The 24,409-nt window shown below is 53.4% G+C and overlaps 1 protein-coding gene across 5 annotated transcripts in view; it reads left to right on the forward strand.

The window, feature by feature from the left end:
* The window catches only part of SH3PXD2B (SH3 and PX domains 2B), a 103,194-nt gene extending 80,455 nt beyond the window's left edge, over positions 1-22,739 (forward strand). For 4 of the 5 annotated variants that reach the window (XM_046667582.1, XM_046667579.1, XM_046667580.1 and 1 more), the window contains exons 9-14: positions 91-174; positions 2,520-2,637; positions 5,489-5,715; positions 7,805-7,854; positions 8,768-8,893; positions 16,345-22,739. In XM_046667582.1, coding sequence (XP_046523538.1) covers positions 91-174; positions 2,520-2,637; positions 5,489-5,715; positions 7,805-7,854; positions 8,768-8,893; positions 16,345-17,886 — 2,147 coding nt within the window. In that variant the 3' untranslated portion in view covers positions 17,887-22,739. The remainder of the gene's footprint in view (positions 1-90; positions 175-2,519; positions 2,638-5,488; positions 5,716-7,804; positions 7,855-8,767; positions 8,894-16,344) is intronic. The other variant, XM_046667583.1, reaches the window with a different exon arrangement.
* Positions 22,740-24,409: the final 1,670 nt, after the last annotated feature.

The following is a 24,409-nucleotide window of genomic DNA, read 5'->3' on the forward strand; positions in this document are numbered from 1 at the left end:
CACTTGGGGCCCCCTTTGCCTCAAGCCGCTGGAAGTGCTTTCCTCTCACCTCTGCCCTCTGCCCTTCGCCTCCACATGCCGCCTGTCCAGTCTCCTGGAGGTACTGGTCTTTGCCCCGGCCCGTGGGCCGCCGCCGGACACTGGGGGATTTGTATGCCGTCAGCTGGCGTCAAGGTGCCTGCCTCGGCGTGTCCTCCCCATTCGGTGTTGGGAACTGGGTCCCTGCGTCTGCATGTGCCCCCAGCTCTGGGACCGCCTGTGCCTGTTGCATGTGAGAAGCAGTGACCTCGTCTGTACCGTGTGTGCTGGCATGCGGGTCTGGGAGGAGGGAGCCTGGGGTATTTCTCAGCCTGGAGCTCTAAAATTTCCCAAGTAAAGAAATGGTCCTGGGGGCCTCTGTAATGCTGAGCCCATGACCTGTTCCTTTCATCAGGCAGGTTGCACGAGAAAGAAACCCACATCAAACCAGCTTCAGCAAAAGGGGAAGTGTATTGGCTCATATTGCTGAAAGGTGCATGGTAGGGTTGGCTTCAAGCATGGCTGGATCCAGGGGCTGGAAAATGACATTAGGACCTAGGACTCGCTCTCCCCACCTCTCTGCTCTGTTTTCTACCTTGCTGGCACTGTTCTTTCATGGTGACAGCAGTTCCAGGCACTCTTCAGGGACGTCCACCAAAGAAAGTGCTGCTTCTCCAACACACGTCCTGGGATTGGTTCTGACCGACGAAGTTGGATCATAAGCCATCCCTGAACCAATCATGGTGGCCGGGGGGGATGTAGCACTTTGGCCCGACCAGGGTCACACATCCTGCCCCTCCCTCCAGGAGGTGGTGAGGTCAGCCTCACCCAAACCATGTGGACAGAGGCTGGTAGTGCCACCAGAGAAGGGGCACATGGATGCTAACTAAGCAGGCAGTATCAGCAGGTCCCTGCCGTGCAGTCTACACAATCTCCCACCCGGAGCTTCGTTGGGGACCACAGAGCGTCCCACAGAGCTCACAGGGCTTCTGAGTTCCAGACTCCGCCTGTGCAATTCAGTCGAAGGGCGTGGGCCCCGGCATCCAGGGCCTGCGGGACTGACTGCACTTACTCTAGGACCCAGGCAGCGCCCCTTCCCACCCGGCCAAACCGAGCTTCTGTGCGTCCGGGGGATAGAATTACACCCTGCACCCCTCCCAGCACCCACCCCACCTGCAGCGTCCGGGAGGGAAGGGTACAGTGCACAGGATATGCGCAACTTGAGTCAGCTCAGCCCCCACCGAGCAGGTCAGGAGGCTAGATCAATAAATAAATACACGCCCTGTGTGTTTTTCCGCCTCCCTCTGCACCAGCCAGGCAGGCCACAGACAGCCTGTGGTGTTTTCCCAAAGAGAGAGCGTCAACCCCGACACACCAGCCATCACCCCAGCCCACAGCTGGCTCGGTGGCTCCCTGGGGGCTGGAATGTGAGCAACACAGGAAAGCCCCCTCCTCTCTCACTGGCCTCCCCTGGGACACGTCTCTGTTTTCCTCCGTCTCAGCAGCCAGAGCAGACGGTGTTAGGGATAGGAGCCGTTCTCTTGCTCTCTGGAGGGCCCTGCCTGAGTGAGAATGAGCAACCCTCCCAGCAAGCCTGGGCCATCAAGGGGGCTGCTGTGGGAGGGACACAGCTGGAGGCCGCTCTCTGGGAGGAGGATGGGGTCGCAAAGATGGTCTCTTGGCTTTGGTAGGGGGGAGCAGAGAGTGAGATGGAAGGTACCCCAGTCACATTAGTGAAAATTGAAGCTTCAGCCTTGGTTGGATCCAGGAGCTTGAAAATAATAAATGAAAAACAAAGCTCAGTTACCACCTAGGTATGAAAAGTGCTCTCCGTCTCCTCCTTGGTGGTGATTTCAGCCTGAAACCACGTGCTGCCAAATCTAGCTCATCCCTGGGCCCCCAACCAGCGAGAACTGCGGGCCAAGGAGGGTGTAACCCCTTCAGCATGAGCACCTTGGCTCCCGCCAGGCCTTCGGGACTTGTTCATTTACTAAACATTGAGTAACTTACTAAATAGTTACTAAGTCTCCCTGGTATGAAGCCCAGTGCTGGAGACAGAGGAATGAACGAGACAGACCTAGGGCCCTGCCGCCATGGTGTTCGTGATCCAGCAGAGGAAACAGACACGAAGCACAAGAAATGAGTAAATTCTGTGGTGTGCTAGAATGTCATTCCTGATCTGGAGGAAAACATAAACCTGAATATTGCATAAGGCAAGGTCAAGGCCGGTGACCTTGAAGCGCAGATTTGAGGAAGGTGAGGATGAATGTGTGATGCTGAGGGACTTCAGAGGGATCAGGACCTGCCCTTTGTCCTGTGTCCTGTTACTGTTTGCACAGGATCATCCAGGGCTAAGTGAGGGCCTGGGGGTACACAGAAATCTCTGGAGGAAATTCTTCCCTCCGATGGACAAGGGCATCTCACAGATCACAGCCTTGGCCATCAGCATCCTGGGACTCTCAGTGACCTTGACTTACCCCTATATTCCCTTGTCCCCACAGAGGAGAAGTACACAGTCATCTACCCGTACACAGCTCGTGACCAGGATGAAATGAACCTGGAGAGAGGGGCCATGGTGGAGGTCATCCAGAAAAACCTAGAAGGCTGGTGGAAGATCAGGTACCCGCTACAGCTGGGTGGGATTCAGGTCATGTGGGCTCCAGCTGCAGAGAGGGCTGTAAGCAATTGCAGATGGGGGGAGGTTTCAGCGTGAGTCATAAAAGGATGCTTCTCCTCTGTGCTATTTGGCTTCCCTCCCTACCCATATCCCTCTCTAAAAACCCATAATAAGCAAAACCTTCTCTCAACACACTGACCACAGATAGCAGTAACCCTGTTGAGCAAGACTGGTCTCCACCTCCAGATGTTTCTCGTAACGAGTAACTGGAGGCTGAAGCTGCCCTGTGTGAGTGAGTGGCCACTCCAGCCCTGCTCTGAGATCAGAACGGCGCATAACACCACATGGACTGTAACTCATCCTAGAGCTGATCATGTGTCCCGATCTCAGAGTCCAATCGTAAAAGCAGGAGGCTGGCATTTCAGACACCTTGTCACAGCTCTTTCCCCTATGGGATGGAATCAGAACCTCAGGTGGGGTGGCTAGCTCGTCCTGCTCTGCCTGGGACTTTCCTAGGTTTAGTCATGGATGTCCTGGGAACGCCCTCCTTGGTCACCTTAATGAGCAGGCTGTGACCACAGGAAAGTGGGGCAAGGAGGAAGCGTGAGATCCTGCAGCCCGGTGTCTACACTGTGAGGTGAGGCAGGCCGTTAGGGCCACTCCCACGGGCCTGAGCATGTGGCATGTCATTCATTCATTCAACACATTCACACCAAGAATGTCCTCTGGGCCAAGCCCTGTCCAGGGTGTTGGGGAGTCAACAGTGAGAAAGACACAGCAGTTCACAGCAACGGGCACAGCAGACTGACTCCGACAGGTACAGGGAGTGACGGAGGGGTGCTTGGGCGCCTGTGGTGCACAGAAGAGGGGCTCAGCCCGGGGTCAGGTCAGGAAGGCTTCCTGAGGGAGGGGGCTTCGGAACCCAGGTTTGAAGCAGGAGCAGTGACAGTGGCACTTAACATACATTGAGTGTGTATGTTGTCTTGTTCCATAACGAAAATCCCAAAACTTAGTGGCTCCGGAATGGGGAGTGGCTTAACTGGGCCCCGGGTCCCTCCTGAGGTTGCGGTTGGATGTCAGCGAGGGCTGCAGCCATCAGAAGGTTTGGCTGAAGCGAGCGAGTGGCAGAGCCAGCGGTTGAACCCGTGCCTTTCTCGTCCTGAAGCCCACTCACCACTGTACATGCCGCCTCCACGATGACCGGGCTCATGGCGAGGGCGTGGGTTGTATGTAGCCTGACATTTTTCACTTAGCACAAGCCTTGTTCCCCTTCAGAGGGTGTTGTAAGGTTGACAGACACCAAACTACAGATTTCTATGTCCTTATAAATTTGCTTCCAGTTATAAAGGACCTTTTGATCATTGAAAAACAACACTATTTAGTTGTTAAAGTGATTCTTGACAAAAGATTTGGTCCTGCCGTGTATCGTCTCCAGTCAATTATGTCTATTCAACTCCCCCAGTGGGGCGGGCGCCTGTTTTGTGGGCCAGACCAGAGGAGTGCTGGTAAATGCATAACAACCAGCTCTCCAGGGGAAAAATGCTCTGGAGTTGTGGTGTTTGCCAAGCTCCCTGATATAAATACTCCCACTGTGGCCGATTTCAAGCCACCAGTGTGATGTCACTAAACGTGGAGTTCGGAAAAGGTGTGCACAGTCGGCTGTCCGAAGCTGGTGGGAGCCGGCTCCAGCACACCTGTGGGCCAGGTGGACCCCTCTGGTCCTGCTAGTAACTGAGTTCTGTCATGTGGAGAATTCAGTGACAGTTACACTCATTGAATTCCTTTTAGAATCACTGAGCTGGTCTGTCAGGGTCTCGGTCACTCTGCAGTTCAGTGACAGCCAGCTGACCGTTGGCAGGCTCTGGAACTTTCCCCCGACCCGCTTCATTCCCATCTGAACGCACATTTAATCTACATGTTAACCAGTGTGATGGAGCCCACCTGTCCACGCCAGGCTTTGTGCCAGGCGCTGGGGCTGCGGGCAAGAGGCAGCGGAGCACGGGGTTTAGGAGCACAGACTGGTGCAGCTGCCGGGTGTGCATCCGTTCCTGCCCCCTCCCGGCGTCGGGGGCTGCAATCCATCAGTCGCTGTCAAGTGTGTAGAACAGGACTGACACAGAGTGGGTGCCCCTGAGTGCCACTTATCATTGTCATTAATTATTGTTGTCATCACAGCAATGACCATAGCTTTATGGCTGCTCACCCTTGCCAGGCCTGTTGGCAGTTTGTCCACTTGTCCTTTTATTTCTTCATTCAATTCACTGAAACCGAGGCCCCTGACACACAGAGATGGAGGAACCACGGTCCCCGCAGAGTTTGCGTTCTAACTGGGGAGACAGGACCGCCCCAGCCAAGCGTCGTTGTGTGTTATAGGTACCAGGATTGCAGCGTGTGCAGGAGACAGTGGGGGCACCGTGGAGGGAGGGCTGCGTCCTCTGGGGGGCTCAGGATGGGCTGGAGAGAGGCAGAGGTCTTAGGCAGAGCTGGGAAGGAGGAGCAGGAAGGAGAATGGGAAGGGGCTTCCAAGAGCAAGAGTCGGCGGGGGGGTGGTGGGGTGAGAGATGCCAGTGCGTTTGCGAGACTGCAAGCCACGTGGGGTGGGTGGGACACGGGGGTTGCTGTGAGAGATGAGGCTGGAGAGGCAGTGAGAGGCCAGGTTGGGAAGGCCTTGAATGCCATGCTGAGGGCTTAGGCTTCCTCAAGAGGCAGCCAGCAGTGTGCCAGCCTCTGGTCCTGGACAGCTGTCACCCATCGTCCCTGCTGTCTGGGACCCGAAGTGTGATTCACAGGAGGAATGCATCTCCTCCTGTGGGCCTGGCAGAGCAGCCTGACCAGCATCCTTCCTCCTCCCAGGTACCAGGGCAAAGAGGGCTGGGCCCCAGCCTCCTACCTAAAGAAGAGCAGTGGGGAGCCCTTACCTCCGAAGCTGGGCCCTGGCTCCCCCGCCCACGCAGGCGTCCTCGACCTGGACGGAGTCTCCCGGCAGCAGAATGCGGCGGGCAGGGAGAGGGAGCCGCTCCACAACCAGAGGGACGGCCGGTTTGAAGGCCGCCCGGCACCCGAGGGCGACGGCAAGCAGCGTGAGTGATGCCCACCCGAGCTCCCAGCAGCTGAGGGCCTACTGTGTGCCAGCCTCTGTGCCCCGAGCTCCTCACATGCTGTCCCTCATCCTCACAGCAGCCCTGCTGCCCACCATCCTGTAGATAAGAAAACAGAGGCTCAGAAACCCCAGGGAACTGGTTCCAGATCGTGTAGCCGGCAAGTTGCAGAACCTGAGTCGAGAACCGTTGCTTTCCTGCTCCACACCACGTTCTTTCCGCAATATCGTGATGATCACGACAGCTGCTGTCTCTCAAGTTCCTGCTGTGGGCCAGGGGTCTTATGATTCTTCTCAATGACTCCTCACGACAGCCTCTGAGGGACTTACTGCTGTGTTTTACAGATTAGGAAACACGGATGGGGTGGTTTGTCTAAGACCCCCAGCCTGTAAACAGTGGGGCCGGGGCTTGACCCCAGCCCTCTGGCTCCAGCGCCAGTGCTCTCTAAATGGCCTCATTTCTGAGCCAGAGGAAGAAAAAGTTGACCCTGTGTTGGATTTCCTCCAACACCAGTTCTTTACACATCCTGCTTTTCAAAGCCTGCCCATTTGTATTTTATCTTGTAACGTTCCCAGCACACCTGCGAGTTGGGTTCTTTATTGTCATCTGCTGCATACCCAGGACTCCAGCCTCAAGCATGTGACCCTGTCCTGGCCGTGCAGGGCAGAGGGAATCTGTCTGTTGAGAAAGAGCTTCCCACCAGCCACAGGGATGAAGTTATTTGCCCCCGGCTGGGCTTCTCCAGCCGCTTATAGTGGCCTTATGGTTAAGGAACTTCCTGAGTCTCTCAATTGTCTGCTTGGCTGCTCTGAGCAAACACTGACATGCCATGGCAAGGCCCTAGTTCCTGTGATTCTAATCTATCATGGTCAAGAGCACAGGAGGATTCCCCTTAATACTAGAGAAGCAAATGAAAATCTGGAACCCGACGTCTTCTTTTAGGATATAGGTTGGAATGCTCAAGCAAAGATCACACATACACACAACACACGCCCCCAGTAACAGTGGCTCATGTAATTTAGATCTTTATTTCTTTCACACAAAGCAGTCCACGTATGTGTCCAGGGCTGCTATAGCAACTCTGTGCAGTCAAGAGTCTTGTTACACTGCATCTACGAGGTGCCCTCATCCACCTGGTCCAGGATGGCTCACCACTAGTCCAGCCGGTGAGGGAGGCAGGGAGAAGTGGAGGACTCAAGTCAGAAGCCGCTGGATTTCCCCTCTCTCACATCCCATTGGCCAGAACTTAATCACGTGGTACTATCTAGCTGCAAAGGAGTCTGGGAAATGTAGTCTTTATGTAGGCGGCTAGGTGTCTGGCTAAAACTGTTGCTATTTATTCTGATACAAGACAGGGGAAATGGGTATTTAAGAGATGAGCAGTCTCCTCCACACCCTAACTGCTGGACCACCTGACTGTGTAGACCAGTGCTGAGTCAGCTCTGGCAGCGGATGGGGTGACTGCCTCAATGTTCTGCCTTTAGCCAGGAGCCTTGGACCATGGCAGAGTGACCCTCCTCCTCTCCTTGAGACCCAGAGTGAGGGCAGCCCAAGTCCAGAGTGAAAGCCCCTCAAGTCATCAGCCCAAGTTTATTCGGTTCTGTTTGTGTGGTGTTTGAGCTGGTTTGCTGTAGAGCACAGAGCCGAGGCAGTAATGTGTGCTGTGTGCCTGCCACCAGCAGAGAGCCTCGCACCTGCTGTCTACTTTCCTCTCCACCACTGCCCCTGGGAGGTGGCGTCACCCCTCCTGCAGATGAGCGCCTTGGGGCTCAGAGTCAGATCACGTGTTGCAGCCCACCTCTACAGTGCTCCGAAGCCTGCGCTTTTGCCCTTCCGGAAAAGCTGTCGGATGCTCCAGCACACAGCCCTGCCGGTGGTCCTGGGCCGAGTCTCAGCAGCCCCTTCCGAATCGGGCCCTTCCCACAGGAGGGGTCGCAGCAACTCACCATCGCCTGGGCGGGGCATCACACCTGAGCTTCTGCAGGCCAGACTAGGTCTTTCCTGGTGTCCACTGAGGACTGCAACCTGTAGCATTGTGCAGCGTGTGAAGTGAGATCTCCTCTCTTTGTAGGATCACCCAAGATGAGACAGAGACCCCCTCCTCGCCGGGATATGACCATAGTAAGTGGGCCCTTGCTACAGGGGAGCCAGCCCCTGACCTGAGGCTGGCCCTCATGTTCCCCTCACCCTTTCCAGAGATGCTCTTTCCTGTCCACACAGCAGCCTCATGAAGCAGGCCGTACAAGTGCTGGTGTCATTAACAGCTGGGAAGGCTGAGGTCCAGGGGGGAACAGTCCGCCCATGGCTCTGCGAGCATTAGCCCTCAGGATGTGCTCGCTGCTTCCTGAGCCTGCTTCACTTTCTTAGAGCAGTCTTCTCAAGTAAAGTAACCTGCAACCAAAACTGAGATGAGGCACGAATATCGTTTGTGGTGCCGTTCTGATATTCTCCTTTCATTCTCCATCTTTGATTCTTTAGGTACCTTTCTAGCCCATACTTTGAGAAACAGGCCTTCCTTTTTCAGTGTCTGCCATTCATTGTGCATCTGTCGGGAGCCATGCACTGTGCTGGGTGCTTCCCCACGTTAACTTATTGAATGCTTACAGCAGCCGCACCAGGCAGAGCCTATGATTGTCCCCATTCTACAGGAGATGAAACTGAGGCTCCAGGTGGGGAAGTATTTGTCCAGAGCCACTCACATAATCAGTATTTCTAACCCAGATGGGTCTGACATGCAACCCTGTGTTCTTTCCACAGCTCTTGCTGCCTCTGAAATTCAGAGAATGTTGTCTTGCCCCCAAGTTTCACGATTATAGGCATAAGTCTCCTGTTTCTTCTCGTCACTCTAAAGCTGAAGGGCCAGTGACCCATCTAGGACATGGTGGTCCTCTTTGTTTTGCCCCTTAGATTCCAAATGGGCCCCCCAGCGCCCCCCGAGGGTGGCTGTACCCACTCCCTTAGCGCCGCCCCCGCCCTGCTCCAGCGCCACGGTGGCGCACTTACCTTGAGCTTGTGCTGTGTTTAATCACCCCAGCCTCGAGGTCTCCACCTGCCCAAGCCTCCCATCCCGCCCCAGGTGGAGGAAGAGTATTATACCATCGCCGACTTCCAGACCACCATTCCCGACGGCATCAGCTTCCAGGCGGGCCTGAAGGTCGAGGTGAGTGCCCTGGTGTTTCCGCCCACCTGTGCCTCTGGAGTCTGAGCACCGCCCTACTTCTCTCACCTCCTGCTTCTCTCACCTCCTACTTTTAGGTTCTTTTTTTTTCTTTGTAACAGCTTTGTTGAGATATAATTCACATACCATACAATTCATGGATTTAAAGTGTAAAATCCAATGGTTTTTAATATATTTACAGAGTTGTGTAGCCATCACCAGAATCAGTGTTAGAACACTTTCATCACTCAAAAAAAGGAACCCTGGGGCTGGCTGGTGGCGTAGTAGTTAAGTTCACATGGTCCGCTTCAGTGTCCCAGGGTTCACAGATTCAGATCCCAGGTGCAGACCTAGCATCGCTTGTCAAGCCATGCTGTGGTGGCATCCTACATAAAAGAGAGGAAGATGGGCACAGATGTTAGCTCAGCGACAGTCTTCCTCAAGCAAAAAGAAATTGGCAGTAGGTGTTTGCTCAGGGCCAATCTTCCTCACCTAAAAAAAAAAGAAGAAAGGAAAAAGAAACCCTGTACCCATTAGCAGTCACTCCCCTTTCTGCTCAGTCCTTCTTGGTCATAGGGCTCCAGCCCTAGGCAACCGCTCATCTACTTTCTGTCTCTATAGATTTGCCTGTTTTGGACATTTCACACAAGTGGACACATATACTCTGAGGTCTTCTGTGACTGGCTGTGTTCTGTTTTTATCACCTCCTACTGCTTCTTGCCTCTCCTGTCTCCTTGTGCTCCCACTCCTTCACATGTCCACTTTGTTCCCTGAATAAAGGCCAACATAAATCCTTTCTCCTCTTCATTTCTCTTTTCTCCCTGGGTTCGAGCTCAAAGGCGTTCGTTCCCAGGAAAGCCTGTGAGTAATGGGACGGCCGTGAGTGCCGGGCACTACACAAGTGCTGGACGGACAGTGCCTCACTTCGTCATGTAATCGCTCACTCTTGTGAGGCAGGACCCTGACAGCCCCCGTTTCTCAGATGAGGAAGCTCTGGCTTGGAAAAAAGGTGCTGTCTAAGTCACACAGCTAACAGGTGGCAGAGCCAGGATTTGAACCCACGTCAGTCTCCAGATTCGGCCCAGGGGTGTGGACAGCCTGTTGTCATTTATCTGCCGACATCTGGGAACTTCAGGAGGGCAGAGACCAGGGCTGTTCTTCACTCCTGCTTCCCCACAGGCAGCACGGTGCCTGGCACGTGGGAGCTTTGCAATAAATGTTGAATCAGTGAAAACCTGTCTCCCCATAGCCTCCCACTTAACACGCAGAAGGCCTATGTGTGTTTTCTGCATTCTGGCCTTGCTCCACAGCAGGTGCTCAGTAAACCCTTCCTTTATGAATGCAGGTTCAGCTGGATCAAGGAAGTAAGGAGTGAATGAGTGATGATTGAGTCCGTGCGCCAGTGTCACACAGTTTTGGAGGGTCTTTACTTGCCCTCTGAGAGGCTTCCAACGCCCCCGCTGTTTCCCTCCAGCTCTGACGCTTCCTGCCTCTCCCTCTCCTCCCGCTGCATCCCGGGGCAGCTGCCCAGGGATCTTGGCAGAAGGCGACTTCCTGAAGGTGCATCCTGGGCCTCACCACCCTTGATTCTGCTCAAGCCTCTCCAGAAACTTCTCCTCAAGCCAGGTGTCCTTCAGCACATTGAAGGAGGGCTGTCTGCCGGGGTTTTTGAAGAACCTGAGCCAAAGCCTCTCAAACTAAATTTTATAAAATGCAAACCCTAATCCGCACAGAGAAGCCGATGGGAAAGCAGAAGTACCTCCAAGGCTCAAAAAAGCTTTTTATCTGCTCCTTTTTATTCTTTATCTGCTCCTTTTTTTTTGCCGCCATTCTGGCCTTTCCAACTTCAAATCCACAGACAGAACTCACAAGGCATCTTGCTGGTGCTACACGCTAGTTCTGTGCCCGATTCTGCCACCGTGCTGTTGGAAAACATACACGTCCTGTTCTGACATGGCATATGTTGCCTCTTTCTTAACGTCTTTCCGCATCAAGAGCTGTTCCTTCTACCGTTGCTGTTCAGCCTATTGCCACTGCTTTCCTCTGAGCCCCACTGGTCCAGCTGACCCTTCCCCCCACCTTACTCTCTCTTCCAGGAATGACCTTCCTTTAACCCAGCTCCTAACCTTCTACCTGCCTTCTCCTAGATGGCACTCAGGGCCATTTTTTGAACTGAATTTGGCATATCAAAACCCAACTCATTCTTCACATCTTTGCTTCCTCTGGGGAGCCTCCCCTGATTCCCACCGGTTTCCCTGCCCTACCCTATGTTAGCTGCTCTGGGGCCATGTGTTTCAGTTCTTAGCTAAGGGCAGTCCATCGCTTCTGTACATGATGCTTTCTTGACATTATGAGAATTAAATGTTAGTTTCGCCTCATTCTTCAGGGACTGAGTTTTGAATTGCAGGTTGAAAGTCATCCTCCCTCGGTACTTTGGTTTTTTGGGTTTTTTTTTAAGATTGGCACCTGAGCTAACAACTGTTGCCAATCTTCTTTTTTATTTTCTGCTTTTTCTCCCCAAATCCCCCCAGTACATAGTTGTATATTCTAGTTGTGGCACGTGGGACGCCGCCTCAGCATGGCTTGATGAGTGGTACCCTGTCCGCACCCAGGATCCTAATCAGCGAAACCCTGGGCTTAACCACTCTGCCGTGGGGCCGGCCCCCTCCCTCAGTACTTTGAATCGATCGTTCCATTCTCTTCTTACTTCTAGCCTTGCTAGTAAGCACTACTGTCTACGTGGTTCATGTTCTCATGTTCGTTATCTGTCATTTCTCTCATTCTTTGAGGAGTTCCTCATTCCCTTTAAAATGCTGAAATTTCACTGAAGTGTGTCCACGTGTGAGTTTCTTTATTTTTATCCTGCTCAGCATGTGGTGGGCCATTTCAGTCTAAGAACTCAGGAGGTCTTCCCAGAAAATTCCTCACTTTTACTTCTTTAAATATTGACTCCCTTCACCCTTTTTATTCTTTCCTTCTGGAACTGCTATTGAACAGATAAGGAAACTTCTGCCCCATGCTCCATGTCTCTTTACTTTTCTTTCAGATTTTCCATCTTCATCCCTTTGTGCTGCATTCTGAGAGCATTCTGCTTCATCTTTTGGCTCATTAATTTGCTCTTCAGCATTTCAGTCTGTTGCTTATTTTGTTTCAGCAATTATAATCTTCATTTCCAAGAGCTCTTATTGATTCTTTTTCATAGTCACCTGTTCTTGTTTCACAATAGCCTGTTTTTTCATGAATTTGATGCCCTTCTATATCTAAGGATATTAAGTATGTTTAATTTAAGCTGCAATTGATATTGTTTATTATCTGTTTCCTCGGTTGTAAATCTTTTGCAGTGGTGTTGGTATTGATTTCAGTTCTTTTCATGGTGTTAGTCCTTGTCTTGGGCTGTGCAAGAAGTGGCAGGGCACAGTTGAACAGCCCAGTTAGGGAGTGTGCACAAGGAGGTGGTCAGCTTCCTCTGGTTTCAGTTCCAGAATGGGGACTTCAGAGCCAGCCACTGAGCAGTGTCGTGTCTCTCTTACCCAGTTCCCAGATTCACTGCTTCCACTTGTGAGCAATCACTTTCTTTACTCCTCCTGCCCTACAAGAATGGGATACAGGGCATCGTGGGGTAAGCCAGCCTGGCTGCTTCTGCCATGGCATCCCGGATAACCCCTGTCCCTTGCTCCTGGGCTTCCCTGTTCCCAGGCTCTCCCACCTTAAAGTCAGGTGGGCCTCAGCACTGCTCCCACCTTTGGCAGTAGGACCTCCTGGCCCACAGCCTCCCTCTGCAGCTTCCATCCGTCAGTCATTCCTCACAATTTCCGGTGCACTGACTTCTCCCCTTCCTCCTTCAGAGCTTCACTTTGTATTCCTTTATTTGTGTCCCTGGATTTGTTGCTTAAAGGGGAAGCTGCTGTTCACTCCATCTCCCGTCTTGAAACCGGAAGTCTGACTTGCATATTATCAATGGGTTTTTTTCCCCAGAGAGCTGAGAAACATTATAAAAGCTTCTTCTGCTTTAAGACGATGAGTTTCCAGCATTTTGTGCAAACACACACCGTTGTTTGAGCATGCTGGCAAATGGAACATTCGCCAATAAGCACCACCACTCCCTGGCTCCGAATGTCCCCAAATCCGCCAAGGGCAGCTCAGGCTGTCACGGACGATGACTGCAGCTGAGGGCTGACTGCGAGCGGTGGGACATCGTGGGGCTTTCTGGCGATGTTGGGGAGTCTCCCTCCTGGCTCCGCCCACTTCAGTCAGAACCGTTCCCGTTTCTTGTTTCTGGCTTTTAGCCTGTCTGCTTTTGCTGAAGCTGATCCAATAAAAAGCTCACATACCCAACATTCTTTTCCAGAAAGCACAGATATAAACCATCCTCGAAACTTCCCTGCTTATTGTTCCGTGATGTCAGCCTAGGTTCTGCCAGTGGGAACTGGAGGGACTCACGTGGGAAATAGTTGCTGCTGAAGTTTTTGGCTTACCTGGGTGTTCTTTTCTGGTGATAAATTCTGTATCTTCTGTTTTTCTTCTCCAGGTTTGCTTCCTAGTTCATTTCAACATCATCTTAGCCTTGAGAATTCATTCATGGAACCACAGTGTTCCCGCAGTGGTGCCACCAGAAACACCTTAGTTTCTTGCCTGGTCTGTGTTTTATGGTGCTGGTGGTGGTGGTGACGGTGCTGGTGGTAGTGATGGTTTGATGATATAGACACCTCTCTGTGCAGGTACCTTACACACTTGATAGCTTGTCTTCACAGAAGTCCCAAGAGGTCAGTATCTTCAGCCCATTTTACAGATGTACCTGAGACCCAGGGAGGACAGGTCATTTGCCCGAGGTGACGTAGCTAGTAAGTGGTGGAGCTGGACTTCGAATCCAGGGCTCTTTTCTTTCCCCCTTGTTCTTGTGAATTTGCATTTGCTTTTATTCATCATCACTCTTGGCTTCTCTCTAATAAACGACAGCTCCCATAAGTCATGATTCAGAACACAAATGTTTAGAGCTTCTGCCATGGTACTCTGCAGAGTGTAAGCTTAGCAAATCCTCATTGATATATTTCATTTTGACTATTGTCCTGTTTTCACTTGCTCACGTACTTAAGTGTTAGAGTTGGTGAATTCGCGCATGTGCCGACGATCACTTGTATGCCCAGAATCGCCTTCCGTCGTGAGCAGAGCTACCAAGTGTTGATAAGATGCTGGTCCCCTCCCCTGAAGGGCTTGCGTTCATGAGGACCGTTCCCTGGAGAGGCTCCAGTGGGGCTTGTGAAGCATCCTGCTTCCTCAGTGGTCTCCAGGATCATTTAATAGCTGGTAATGTTTGCCTTCCAGTGTTCACCTGGTGCTGTTGCACGCATCAGCTTCTATGATCATCGTGAAAATCTTGCAAGTGGGTGTTGTTCTTACTGTCATCCCTGTTTTGTGAGGTGGAATCTCAGGCATGTGGCTCGTGCAGGCCATTCAGGCAGGAAAAGGTGGAGCCAGAACCAGAGCCTGGACGGCAGGCCCCAGAGCCCAGCCTCTACCTCCCCTGCGGCTGCCGTTCTCTCTCCTGAGCTGGGCGGCAGAGTGCAGCGCAGAACCACGCCCTCGGCCCGACTGGCCCCCAGCACTTTCTCACCCCGGGCTCGGCTCCTCCCCACGCAGGGTCCCCTTTCCAGGACATAGTCCAGCGAGCCGTGGTGAAAGCACATGCCCTGGAGCCCACCCGCCTGCTTTGACTCCCACCTCCACCGTTCACTTTCTGCGTGACCCTCTGCGAGCTCCCAGCTCTCCTGAGGCTTGGTTCTGCATCTGTAAAATGGGGTGAATATCGCCGTTTCATAGGGCAATTGTAAGCATTAATCAGATCTCCTCTGCACAGAGCCTCCCAGGGAATTGCAGCATATTGGTCTGCACAGGCTGCCATCACAGAACACCACGGACTGGGTGGTTTGAACAACAGAGATTTATTTTCTCACAGTTCTCGAGGCTGGAAGTCAGGTTCAAAGTGTCAGCAGGGTTGGTTTCTCCTGAGGCCTCTCTCCTTGGCCTGCAGAGGGCTGCCTTCTCACTTCGTTCACATGTGGTCCTCCCTAATTCTGTGTGTCCTCTGCATCCTCTTCTCTTCTTATAAGGACACCAGCTATATTGGATTAGGGCCCACCCTAATGACCCCATTTATCTTATTTGCCTCTTAAAAGGCCCCATCTCTTGGGGCCGGCCTGGTGGTGCAGCCGTGAAGTGCACACGCTCTGCTTCGGCAGCCTGGGGTTCGCCAGTTCGGATCCCGGGTGCGGACATGGCACCGCTTGGCAAAGCCATGCTGTGATAGGCGTCCCACATATAAAGTAGAGGAAGATGGGCACAGATGTTAGCTTAGGGCCAGTCTTCCTCAGCAAAAAAGAGGAAGATTGGCAGCAGTTAGCTCAGGGCTAATCTTCCTTAAAAAAAAAATTTAAAAATTAAAAAAATTTTAAAAAGCTCCCATCTCCAAATACAGTCCCATTGTAAGGTACAGGGGAGTAAGGCTTCAACATATGGATTTGGAGGGGACGCCGTTCAGCCTATAACATGCAGCATGCAAACCTTTCACCCACATCAATTCAGCCACACGATACTGAACAAAAAGGAGACAGGAAACGGAAGATCTTAAATAATGTGAGCAGTTCCACCCGCCGTTTCATTCCGTGGGTGTGTGGCCCAGAGCGAGAAGGGGGTGAGATGAAAGTCTGTTTCACGTCCAGCAGCAGCGGTTCCCCTGCGTCTGCACACGAGCTGAGTGTGGCCCGTGTTTAAGGATACACTTCATACAGTGTGGCCTGTAAACACCAGCCAGCCACCTCGTGTGGTGCTCAACCAAAGGAGCAGCCGTCAAGGCTCGTTTTGGGTATGTGTGGGTTTTGCCTTGTCCTTCTTTAGAATTGTAGCAGACGCTGCTGGTGGCCTGCCCTGCGTCCTGACCCCAAGTTGACCTGCAGCTGCACTCAGGTCCCTGCAGCTGACAGCGTCCCACCTCCTACACCTGCCTCAGGGCACTACCCAGAAAGAGGGCGAGTTAATGCCCTGGGGAGAGGGACCAGGAATCAGGAGGTAGAAGTCCCCACCCCGGTGGACTGCGTCTGGTTCTGCATCATCTTTCAGAGGGTCGCTGGCGGATTAAGCCCCAGAGGCCAGAGCAAAAACTGGCTCTCTCCTTCCCCATCCCTCACTTGTGCTTCCTGAGATCGCCTCTCAAATCCACTTCCTGCACCCAGGTCCACGTCTCAGGGACTGCTTGTGAGGGCACCCAGTCCCATGTAGGATGTTCCTGATACACAGTAAAGTCTCCAGAGATGGTCCACCAGAGATGTTGTCTGGGCACCTGCCCAGTGCGGAACTCCTGCTTCTAGAAGCCCAGCTGCATGTGGGTTCTCCCGGCCCACGCTGGTACGCTGGCCCTGAGACCATCCCTACTAAGAGCTTTCTTCTGTCCTCCCTTTCAGGTGATTGAGAAAAACTTGAGTGGCTGGTGGTACATTCAGATTGAAGATAAGGAAGGATGGGCCCCAGCAACCTTCATTGATAAGTATAAGAAGACCAGTAATGCCTCAAGACCCAACTTTCTGGCTCCCTTGCCCAACGAGGTGACCCAGCTCCGGCTGGGAGATGCAGCCCCGATGGAGAACAACACCGGCAGTGAAGCCGTGGGCCCCTCCCGGCCCCTGCCCGAGGCACCCCCCGGTGCTGTGGACTCCGGGATAGCGTGGTCCAAAGACTGGAAGGGTGGTAAGGAGGCCCTGAGGAAGGTGTCTTCAGACATGTCCTCGTGCGCAGGCTACGAGGAGATCTCGGACCCCGACCTGGAGGAGAAGCCCAGCCTCCCTCCCCGGAAAGAATCCATCATGAAGTCGGAAGAGGAGGTGCAGGAGCGGGAGCGGCAGAGGGCGGAGCAGCTCCGCGGCTCCTCACCCAAGCCCCCTGGCGTGATTCTGCCGATGATTCCAGCCAAACTCACCCCCCCAGCCCGGGAGGGCAGGAAGCCGGAGCCCAAACCTGACAAAAGCAAGTTGTTCCAGCTGAAAAATGAGATGGGGCTGGAGTGTGGCCACAAAGTATTGGCCAAGGAGGTGAAGAAGCCCAACCTCCGACCCGTCTCCAAACCCAAAGCCGACCCCCCAGAGGAGAGGCCAGAAGCCGCACCCCAGCATCCCTTCTTGAAGTCCAAACCTCAGGTGAGGCCCAAGCCAGCTCCCTCCCCCAGGACAGAGCCCCCTCAGGGCGAAGACCCAGTGGACATCTGCAGCCTCAGGAGCAAGCTCAGGCCCGCCAAGTCCCAGGAGAAACCCTCAGCGGACGGGGAGAGCAGCCACCAGGCTGTCGGGGGGCAAGACGGGGCCTTCAGCCGCAGCTTCCTCCCCGGGGAGGGGCCCGGCCGCGCCACGGACAGGACGGGCAAACAGGATGGGCTCAACCCAAAGGAGATGTCATGCAGAGCCCCACCAAGGCCGGCCAAGACCGCGGATCCTGGGCCGAAGAATGTGCCCGTCCCTCTCCAAGAGGCTCCCCAGCAAAGACCTGTGGTCCCGCCCCGGAGACCACCCCCACCCAAGAAAACCTCCTCAGCGTCCAGGCCCCTCCCAGAGGTCAGAGGGCCGCCGCGTGAGGCCAACGAAGGCAAGGGAGCTCCTGCCCCAGGCCGGGCCCTCCTCGTCCCTCCAAAAGCCAAACCTTTTCTGTCCAACTCCTTAGGGAGCCAGGAGGACATGCGAGGCAAAGGCGGGCCGGGGCCACGGGTGACGGGCAAGATCGGAGAAAACAGGGAGAAAATGGCTGCAGCCCCGGTTCCCAACGCCGACGGCCTGAAGGACTTGTATGTGGCTGTGGCGAACTTTGAAGGAGACGAAGATACCAGCAGCTTCCAGGAGGGGACAGTGTTCGAGGTCCGGGAAAAGAACAGCAGCGGCTGGTGGTTCTGCCAGGTCCTGAGTGGGGCCCCGCCCTGGGAAGGGTGGATCCCTTCCAACTATCTCAGAAAGAAGCCGTAGCAGCCTCCCTCCGTGCCTGGACGTCCTAAGCATCCCCGCTGGCTTTACCCACGTATTTAATATGCCTCTTAATTTATCCTCCTCCACCAGCTCCAAAGGAAGGCAGAGTCTGGAGTACCTGATTTCTTCCCCCTGTGGGTGGAGAGTGATCCCTCCCATCACAGCATCCCCTGGAGGCTCAGAGACACACCCTTGCTTTCTCTTCACTCAGCATCTCTGCCTTAAGGCCAGTGGCATTGCCCACCCAGCAGAGGGACCAGAACCCACCATCTGCAGAAAATGTTTCTCGTGGCTTGGACCAGGCGTTGTAAGGAGCAGCCTTTCTGGCCCCTACCCAGTCCGTGACAGCTTGCTCTGATTTCTCCAAGTCTCTCAAAGCCCACTGACTTTATTCACTCAGTTTCCAAGATGCCTGGTACCAGAAAGAACTTCATCCCTTAGAAGTGGGCTCCATTGCCAATCCCAGGGAGGTGTCCTCTTCCCTGAGGCCACGGGACCAAGGCCTCTCAGGTTCAACCAGATGCAGCTGCCCCAGAAGTGGGCCTGGAGGTCTGATCGGCCATCCTGCCTTCCATCTTCTTCTGTCTTGGGACCCTGATAGTCCTGAAGGGTAGTTCCAGCTCCGAGCGTGCCTCACCCTCCTGCTGCACGCTCATCCATCCTAGGGCTTTCGAATAAGAATCCCCACTCGCCTTGGGGCGTTCCACTTTTGTCTACTTAGAGCAAGAATCTCAAAGTTTGTTTGAATAAGGGGGCCGTTCCCTTTGCTGAATAGCAGTAGGTGCCAGACTCTGAACTTGACACTTTACCTTCATGTTTCAACCCTCACAAACACCTTCTCTCACAACATTATACCCATTTTATAGATGAGGAAACTCGGGCTCAGTGTGCCCAAGGCATTCTAGCTAGGAAGGGGAGAAAAGAGGATTTGAATGCAGGCCTGCCTGACTTCTGTGCCTGTGCCCTTCCCCCCATAAGAAGCAAACCAGACAGGCGACAGGGAGAAGCTGGCCAGGTGCCAGGAGCCAAGTCGCTTCCTTGTGTGGGTGAGGGGACATTTGTGGCTGCTCTCACACCCACCACCCCTCCAGCCCACTGCAGCATACCCTGAAGGCGGCCCTGGTCCCTCGGCAGCTGCTCCGTGCATGGGGATGCTCAGAGCCCTGGTGGCTGCCACAGAGCCCTGTTTCCTGCGCCTGTGCTGGTGCCCCTTCAGCGGGATAGAGCTCATGAGCAAGGGAGCTGAAGCAGTCTCACATGCCAGCCTCGAGGGGCCTGGTGGCTCAGGGACCTCCACCAAACTGAGCCTAGCAAGCAGTACCCCAAAAAGGGACAGGGACCCAAGGGCCAGGCAGACGCCTCCTTTCCCTCTGTGCTCGAGCTTCCTGCTCCTCTCTGGCATGGGGAGAGGGGTTTTCTCTTTTTCTCCTGTACTTTCCCTCTCTCTTATCTCACTGGGAGGAACCCAGGGCAGCCATTTGACCCATTTTGACAGATGTGGTTCACTGAGGCACGCAGAGGCACAGCTGCACTGCAGAACTAGAATCTGGACCCGGGGCTTCTGGCTCCTGCCTGGAGCTCTTACTGTGGACCAGGCAACCTGGGGGGTGAAAGGGCAGAACCCCTCCCCACCCTCCCCCACCCTGCAGGAGAAGAGGAAGTGGCCCTGTCCTGCCCCAGAGATGTCCAGTTGAGAGTGTTCATCCACTGCGGTGCTTTTGGAACCACAAGGCCAGCTCTCCTGGGGACACTTGCTGTCCACCTGCAGTGCCAAAGATTTATGTGCGAACAGCCCCCTTCCTGCCCCCACCCCCCCCATGGGCTCTGGATGCTTCAGCAGGAGAAAGAGCTTCCTCTGACCCACAGGAGTATCTTTATGTTCTTCCGTCAGTCTGTAAATTGCATCTCCCCGGGGATCTGGGGCAGAGTCCCGAGGTGCTCCTCGCAGCGCCTGCAGGCCCCTTGCCTGACGCCCAGAAGCCTTAGGGGGAGAAGGGAGGCTGGGAAAGGGCCACCCACCTCTTCAAGGTCCCCTCGCTTGAGAGGAGACCTCATAGCACGTTTTCCTGAGTTTTTGATCCACTTTGGCTTAAACAGCTTTTGTGAAGCTGTTGTGCGGGATTTGACTACATTTCAAAAGACAAACTAAATTTTTTTCTTCTGATTCGCTTTCTGCTTTCATTGCCCTTTCCAAGTGTTCCGTGAGCGCCTGCTGCGTGCTGGGCGCTGGGTGGACCAAGCTGCGTGCAGCTCCGCGCCTGGCTGTGTGAGCTGTGTTTTGTGTTTGCTGACTCCACTGAAGCGGTTGTCTTTGGCCTCGTTCCCTCCTCCCGTTTGTCAGCTGGGTGGGAATGAACTGGCTCCACCTTTCTCTGGACAGAAAGTTCTCCTGCAAGGAATTTCAGTTTTTATTATTATTATTGTTGTTGTTGTTATTCTGATGTGAACTGCAGGTACTGAAGCCTCATTCCTCTCTGTTCACCTTCCTCAGGACACGTCTATGGCCTGAGGACTCCTCTCTCCAGCTCCTTTTTGCCACAGTGGTAGGCACTTCCCCAGGCAACTGGAAGTGGGGCGTCTTGATGGCCGGTGGCACTCGCTCGCTGTCCTTGCCTGGGGAGTTGGGTTTATGCCATCCAAGACCGTGGCCACTATTCTGTGAGCAATTGATGGAGCATAGGCAAAACTCCCCTGGAGTTACAGCTGTGGAAATGTCCAGGGCTATAGTTACAACTCCCATGCCAAGCTCCGGGCAGGTCACCGGTGCTTAAACATGCTCCCTCCTTTAACTTAATCCTCACGACAACCCCGTGAGGTGTGTAGGGTTAGCCCGACCCGCGGTGAGAAAGTTTAGGTTCTGGGGGTCTAGCCCCATGCCCAGCTTCATCCACATGCTGACCAAGCTGGCCGTTTTCTCCCTGATGCCCGTGACTTCTCCTCTGCCGTCAGCAGTGAACTGTGCATGGTGCTTGCTTCCAGGGAAGCAGGTGACCCTCCCTCTTAATTTAGGTTTCTCCTCCCTGCACCCCATCATCACACGTGTCAGTAGGCCAAATCACAGGCCAAATGCCCACCCAAAAGGCGGGCGAAGGTGGGTTTTTCCCTTAACTCACCCCTGCTTACTTTCTTGTGGTGACTATTTTGTCTTGCATTCTAGGGCAAAACTACAGCTTGTGGTGCCATCAAATCTTTGGAAAATCTGAGTTTTAGGACGCCCACTTGATAAAACAGGCCTTTGTTCAGATTTTTCGCTCCAAATCTCTTTCCCATTGTGTGGGTTTATGTCATCCTCCCGGGCTGAGACGTGGGGAGAGCTGGGCTCTGCTCGAAGCACTTTCAATGCCCTGCCCTACTGAGGAATTGCTAAAGCCCGTATCCGGCTCCCAGTGGTCATTTGAAGCCTCCACCACAAGGCCTCTCCAGGTAATCGATTTCTTAGGCAAAGTTCTTGGCCTCAGAACGTTTCTGAGCCCACTGGGGATCTTATTACCAGGTGGAATGTAGGAAAACAAGCTTGACACATTAAAGGGCAGGTGCCAAGTCTCCCAAGGTTTGGAAGGACCTAAGGCGAAGGGATGGACAATCTAGTATTTATTCAGCCTGTATCAAGTATGCAGCACTGAGTGGGATAAAAGAAATTGCTCCGCCCTCAAATAGCTGGCAGCTCAACATCATCAAGAACAAGAACATTTGAGGCTTGGCTCCCGTCCTTCCATTGTGCCCGAGTCTCGAAGTGTTGGGTCAGACTGCTCCCTGGGAGGTCTTGCCCAGGTCTTGGGACTGTGACGGTGGGCACTTAGCCTCAGCCATGCATGGCAGTCCTGTTCCCCTCTTGGTTGTCCAGGCCCATCCTTCAGGGCTTTTGCTGAAACAGCCATACCATACCATAGACCAAAGATTACCTAATGTCAAACTGTGTGGCCTGGATGAGTGGGAAATTGACTCACGCTGAGGCCTGAGGGTGCAGGGTGCCCTCCCTCAGCCCGAGGAATTGCTCCTAACTTGGCTAAGGTCCTGACATCTCGAGGGACCGCAGCCCGTGACGGTTGCAGACAGAGTTGCAGAGCTGCAGAGTTGAAGCCGTGGACCCGCTGCTGAGGACCCTTCCCACGGACTTGACTGTCTGGCTCGGCAGGGGGTGTCTGGTTTCTGGTGCTCCCCTGCCGAGTTACTGAGCCCCTCATCGTGCTTCAACATTCCATCTTTCCCTTTCTGTCCAGTAGGCCTTTTAGCTCCAGTCAGGGATAAGGGGCTCACCCTCTTTGGTTCTTGAAGAGGCCAAACCCAGTGCCACAGCCAGTAGCCTTCACTTTTGGGGCTCCTGTAAACATCCAAAGGAGGAGCCCCTGCCAGGCTCGTTACAGCAATAAGCAATTCTAACACGACAAAGGTGTCCGTGTTTCACCCCAGTGCACACCTGTCCATGCCTTCATGCCCATGTAATTCTTAGTAACACCCCTTCCACTCTTACGAGGGTGATGATAAACTATGGTTACCTTAGCTACATCTCACATTTCCTGCTTCAGGGAGCCACTAGCCATTTCTTGCATCCCTCTAGGACCAGTGAGCTCTCACAGCATGGCCCCACCACTGTGTGTCTGCTCGTAGGATAACGCTGGAGCTCGCTGGATATCTCAGCAAATTCCTCAAACCCTCGGCAAACTGACAGATTCCGGTGGTGTTTTTCGTTTCCTTTTAACACAAAAAAATACGTGAGAATATATAATATGAGGGGGGAGGGGTGGTGAACAATTAGCTGTAGCATGTATGGACTATACACTTTACCATTAGACTTTTTCTTTTTCTTTTTTTTTTTAATAAAGTGCTTGACTGGTTTCAAGCTTCATTGGGAAGATGCAGTGTCTATGGATTTTATTTGGCTGAAGAAAGGTTGCCTAGCTTTGTGCCCTGGCATCTTGGCCTGGAGTTTGGGGATCAGAGAACAGAAGCCTGTGTGCTGTGTTTGGGCACTGCCCAGAAATAGGAGTGACTCCTCTCTGGGCCCTAGTGCACTCTGATTCTTTGAACTGCAACGTCCAGAAATTAAGGAAAGCTTCCTTGTATTCCCCGGGTACCTGCCACCTATTCTCAGCTCTGTGCCTAAAGATGGAAGACTTCACGAGTCCAGGGCGTCTCGAACCTCTCGCTGGCCTTGCCTACTGATGGCGAGAGTGTGCGGAGGAGGGCAGGGTGCAGCCATGGTTGGGCTGCAGGGACTGCCCTGCCTGATGCCTTAGTATTTTCCCAGGGGCAGAGGCAAGGCACAACCCACCTAGTGTTGAACCGTCTTGTTCCCAGGTGAATCTTTAAACAAAGTGACACCGGCACCCCACCTCCCTAAGGAGAGAAGAATAGGACCAGGAGAGTCCTTGAACTTCAGTGGGGAGGATGTACATGACATTCATCCTCCTTGGAGGAAATATTCCAAAGAGTGCAATGACCTGGCAGACCTTGCTTAGGAGCAATGGTCACTGATATATTCATCTCGAAGGAAAAATCATGATGTGTTTCCGGCTCCCCTTGGGAGCATTTTCTCCCAAATCTTCCAAACCAAGAGCGCTTAGTCTTAAGAATACAACTGGCAATGTCAGTGGCACGGGCTTCTCAGACAGGTGTGCAAGAGCACTTGAGCCTCATGGGATGGGATGGGAATGGACTGTGGTCAGGCACCAAACCTGACTTCCTCTGTCAGGGGCGCTTACCCCACTGCCTGCCTTCGGGTCTCACTCGGAGCCGGCACCTTCATCATTCCCTTTGTTGTCTGCCAGGAATGCCACGCCAACCACCCACGATCACTCTCCCTGCTCTGAGGGGCCGTGGTGAATTTGTGGGTGCTAGGTGCTGTGAGTGGTTTCATGGTCATCCCGTCTCTAATGCAGCGTCCATTTGGTCCAGGTGTGACGTCCTACCATCTCGCAACCCGTGTCTCCCAGTCAATGGTTCTCAAGTTTTAGTGACTGTAGGAATTAGCCGGGCACTTGTCAAAGTGCACATGCCTGGGCTGCTCGCCCTGCAAGTCGGACCCAGCAGGAATCTGCATCCTTACGAAGTCCCTTGTGAGGAAGTAGCCTGCATGCTCCACTTTTGAGAAACGGCCAGACTAGCACCTGGCCTGGCATAGTATAAGTGTTCAGAAGTGATGCTTCATACTATTAATTATTGATGTCATTGTTATTTTTCTGAGCATTTACTGTGTTCCAGGCCTGTGGGGCACTCTCCACATACTTTTATTTTTTTTTTTTTTTGAGGAAGATTAGCCCTGAGCTAACAGCTGCCACCAATCCTCCTCTTTTTGCTGAGGAAGATTGGCCATGACCCAACATCCGTGCCCATCTTCCTCTACTTTATATGTGGGACGCCTGCCACGGCATGGCTTGATAAGCCGTGCATAGGTCCACACCTGGGATCTGAACCCGTGAACCCCAGGCTGCCAAAGTGGAACTTGTGAACTTAACCACTGCGCCACCAGGCCAGCCCTGTCCACACACTTGTATTTCATGAAGTAGCTGTCTGCACTTTACAT

Source organism: Equus quagga, chromosome 7, assembly GCF_021613505.1.
Source record: "Equus quagga isolate Etosha38 chromosome 7, UCLA_HA_Equagga_1.0, whole genome shotgun sequence".
NCBI classification, from domain to species: domain Eukaryota; kingdom Metazoa; phylum Chordata; class Mammalia; order Perissodactyla; family Equidae; genus Equus; species Equus quagga.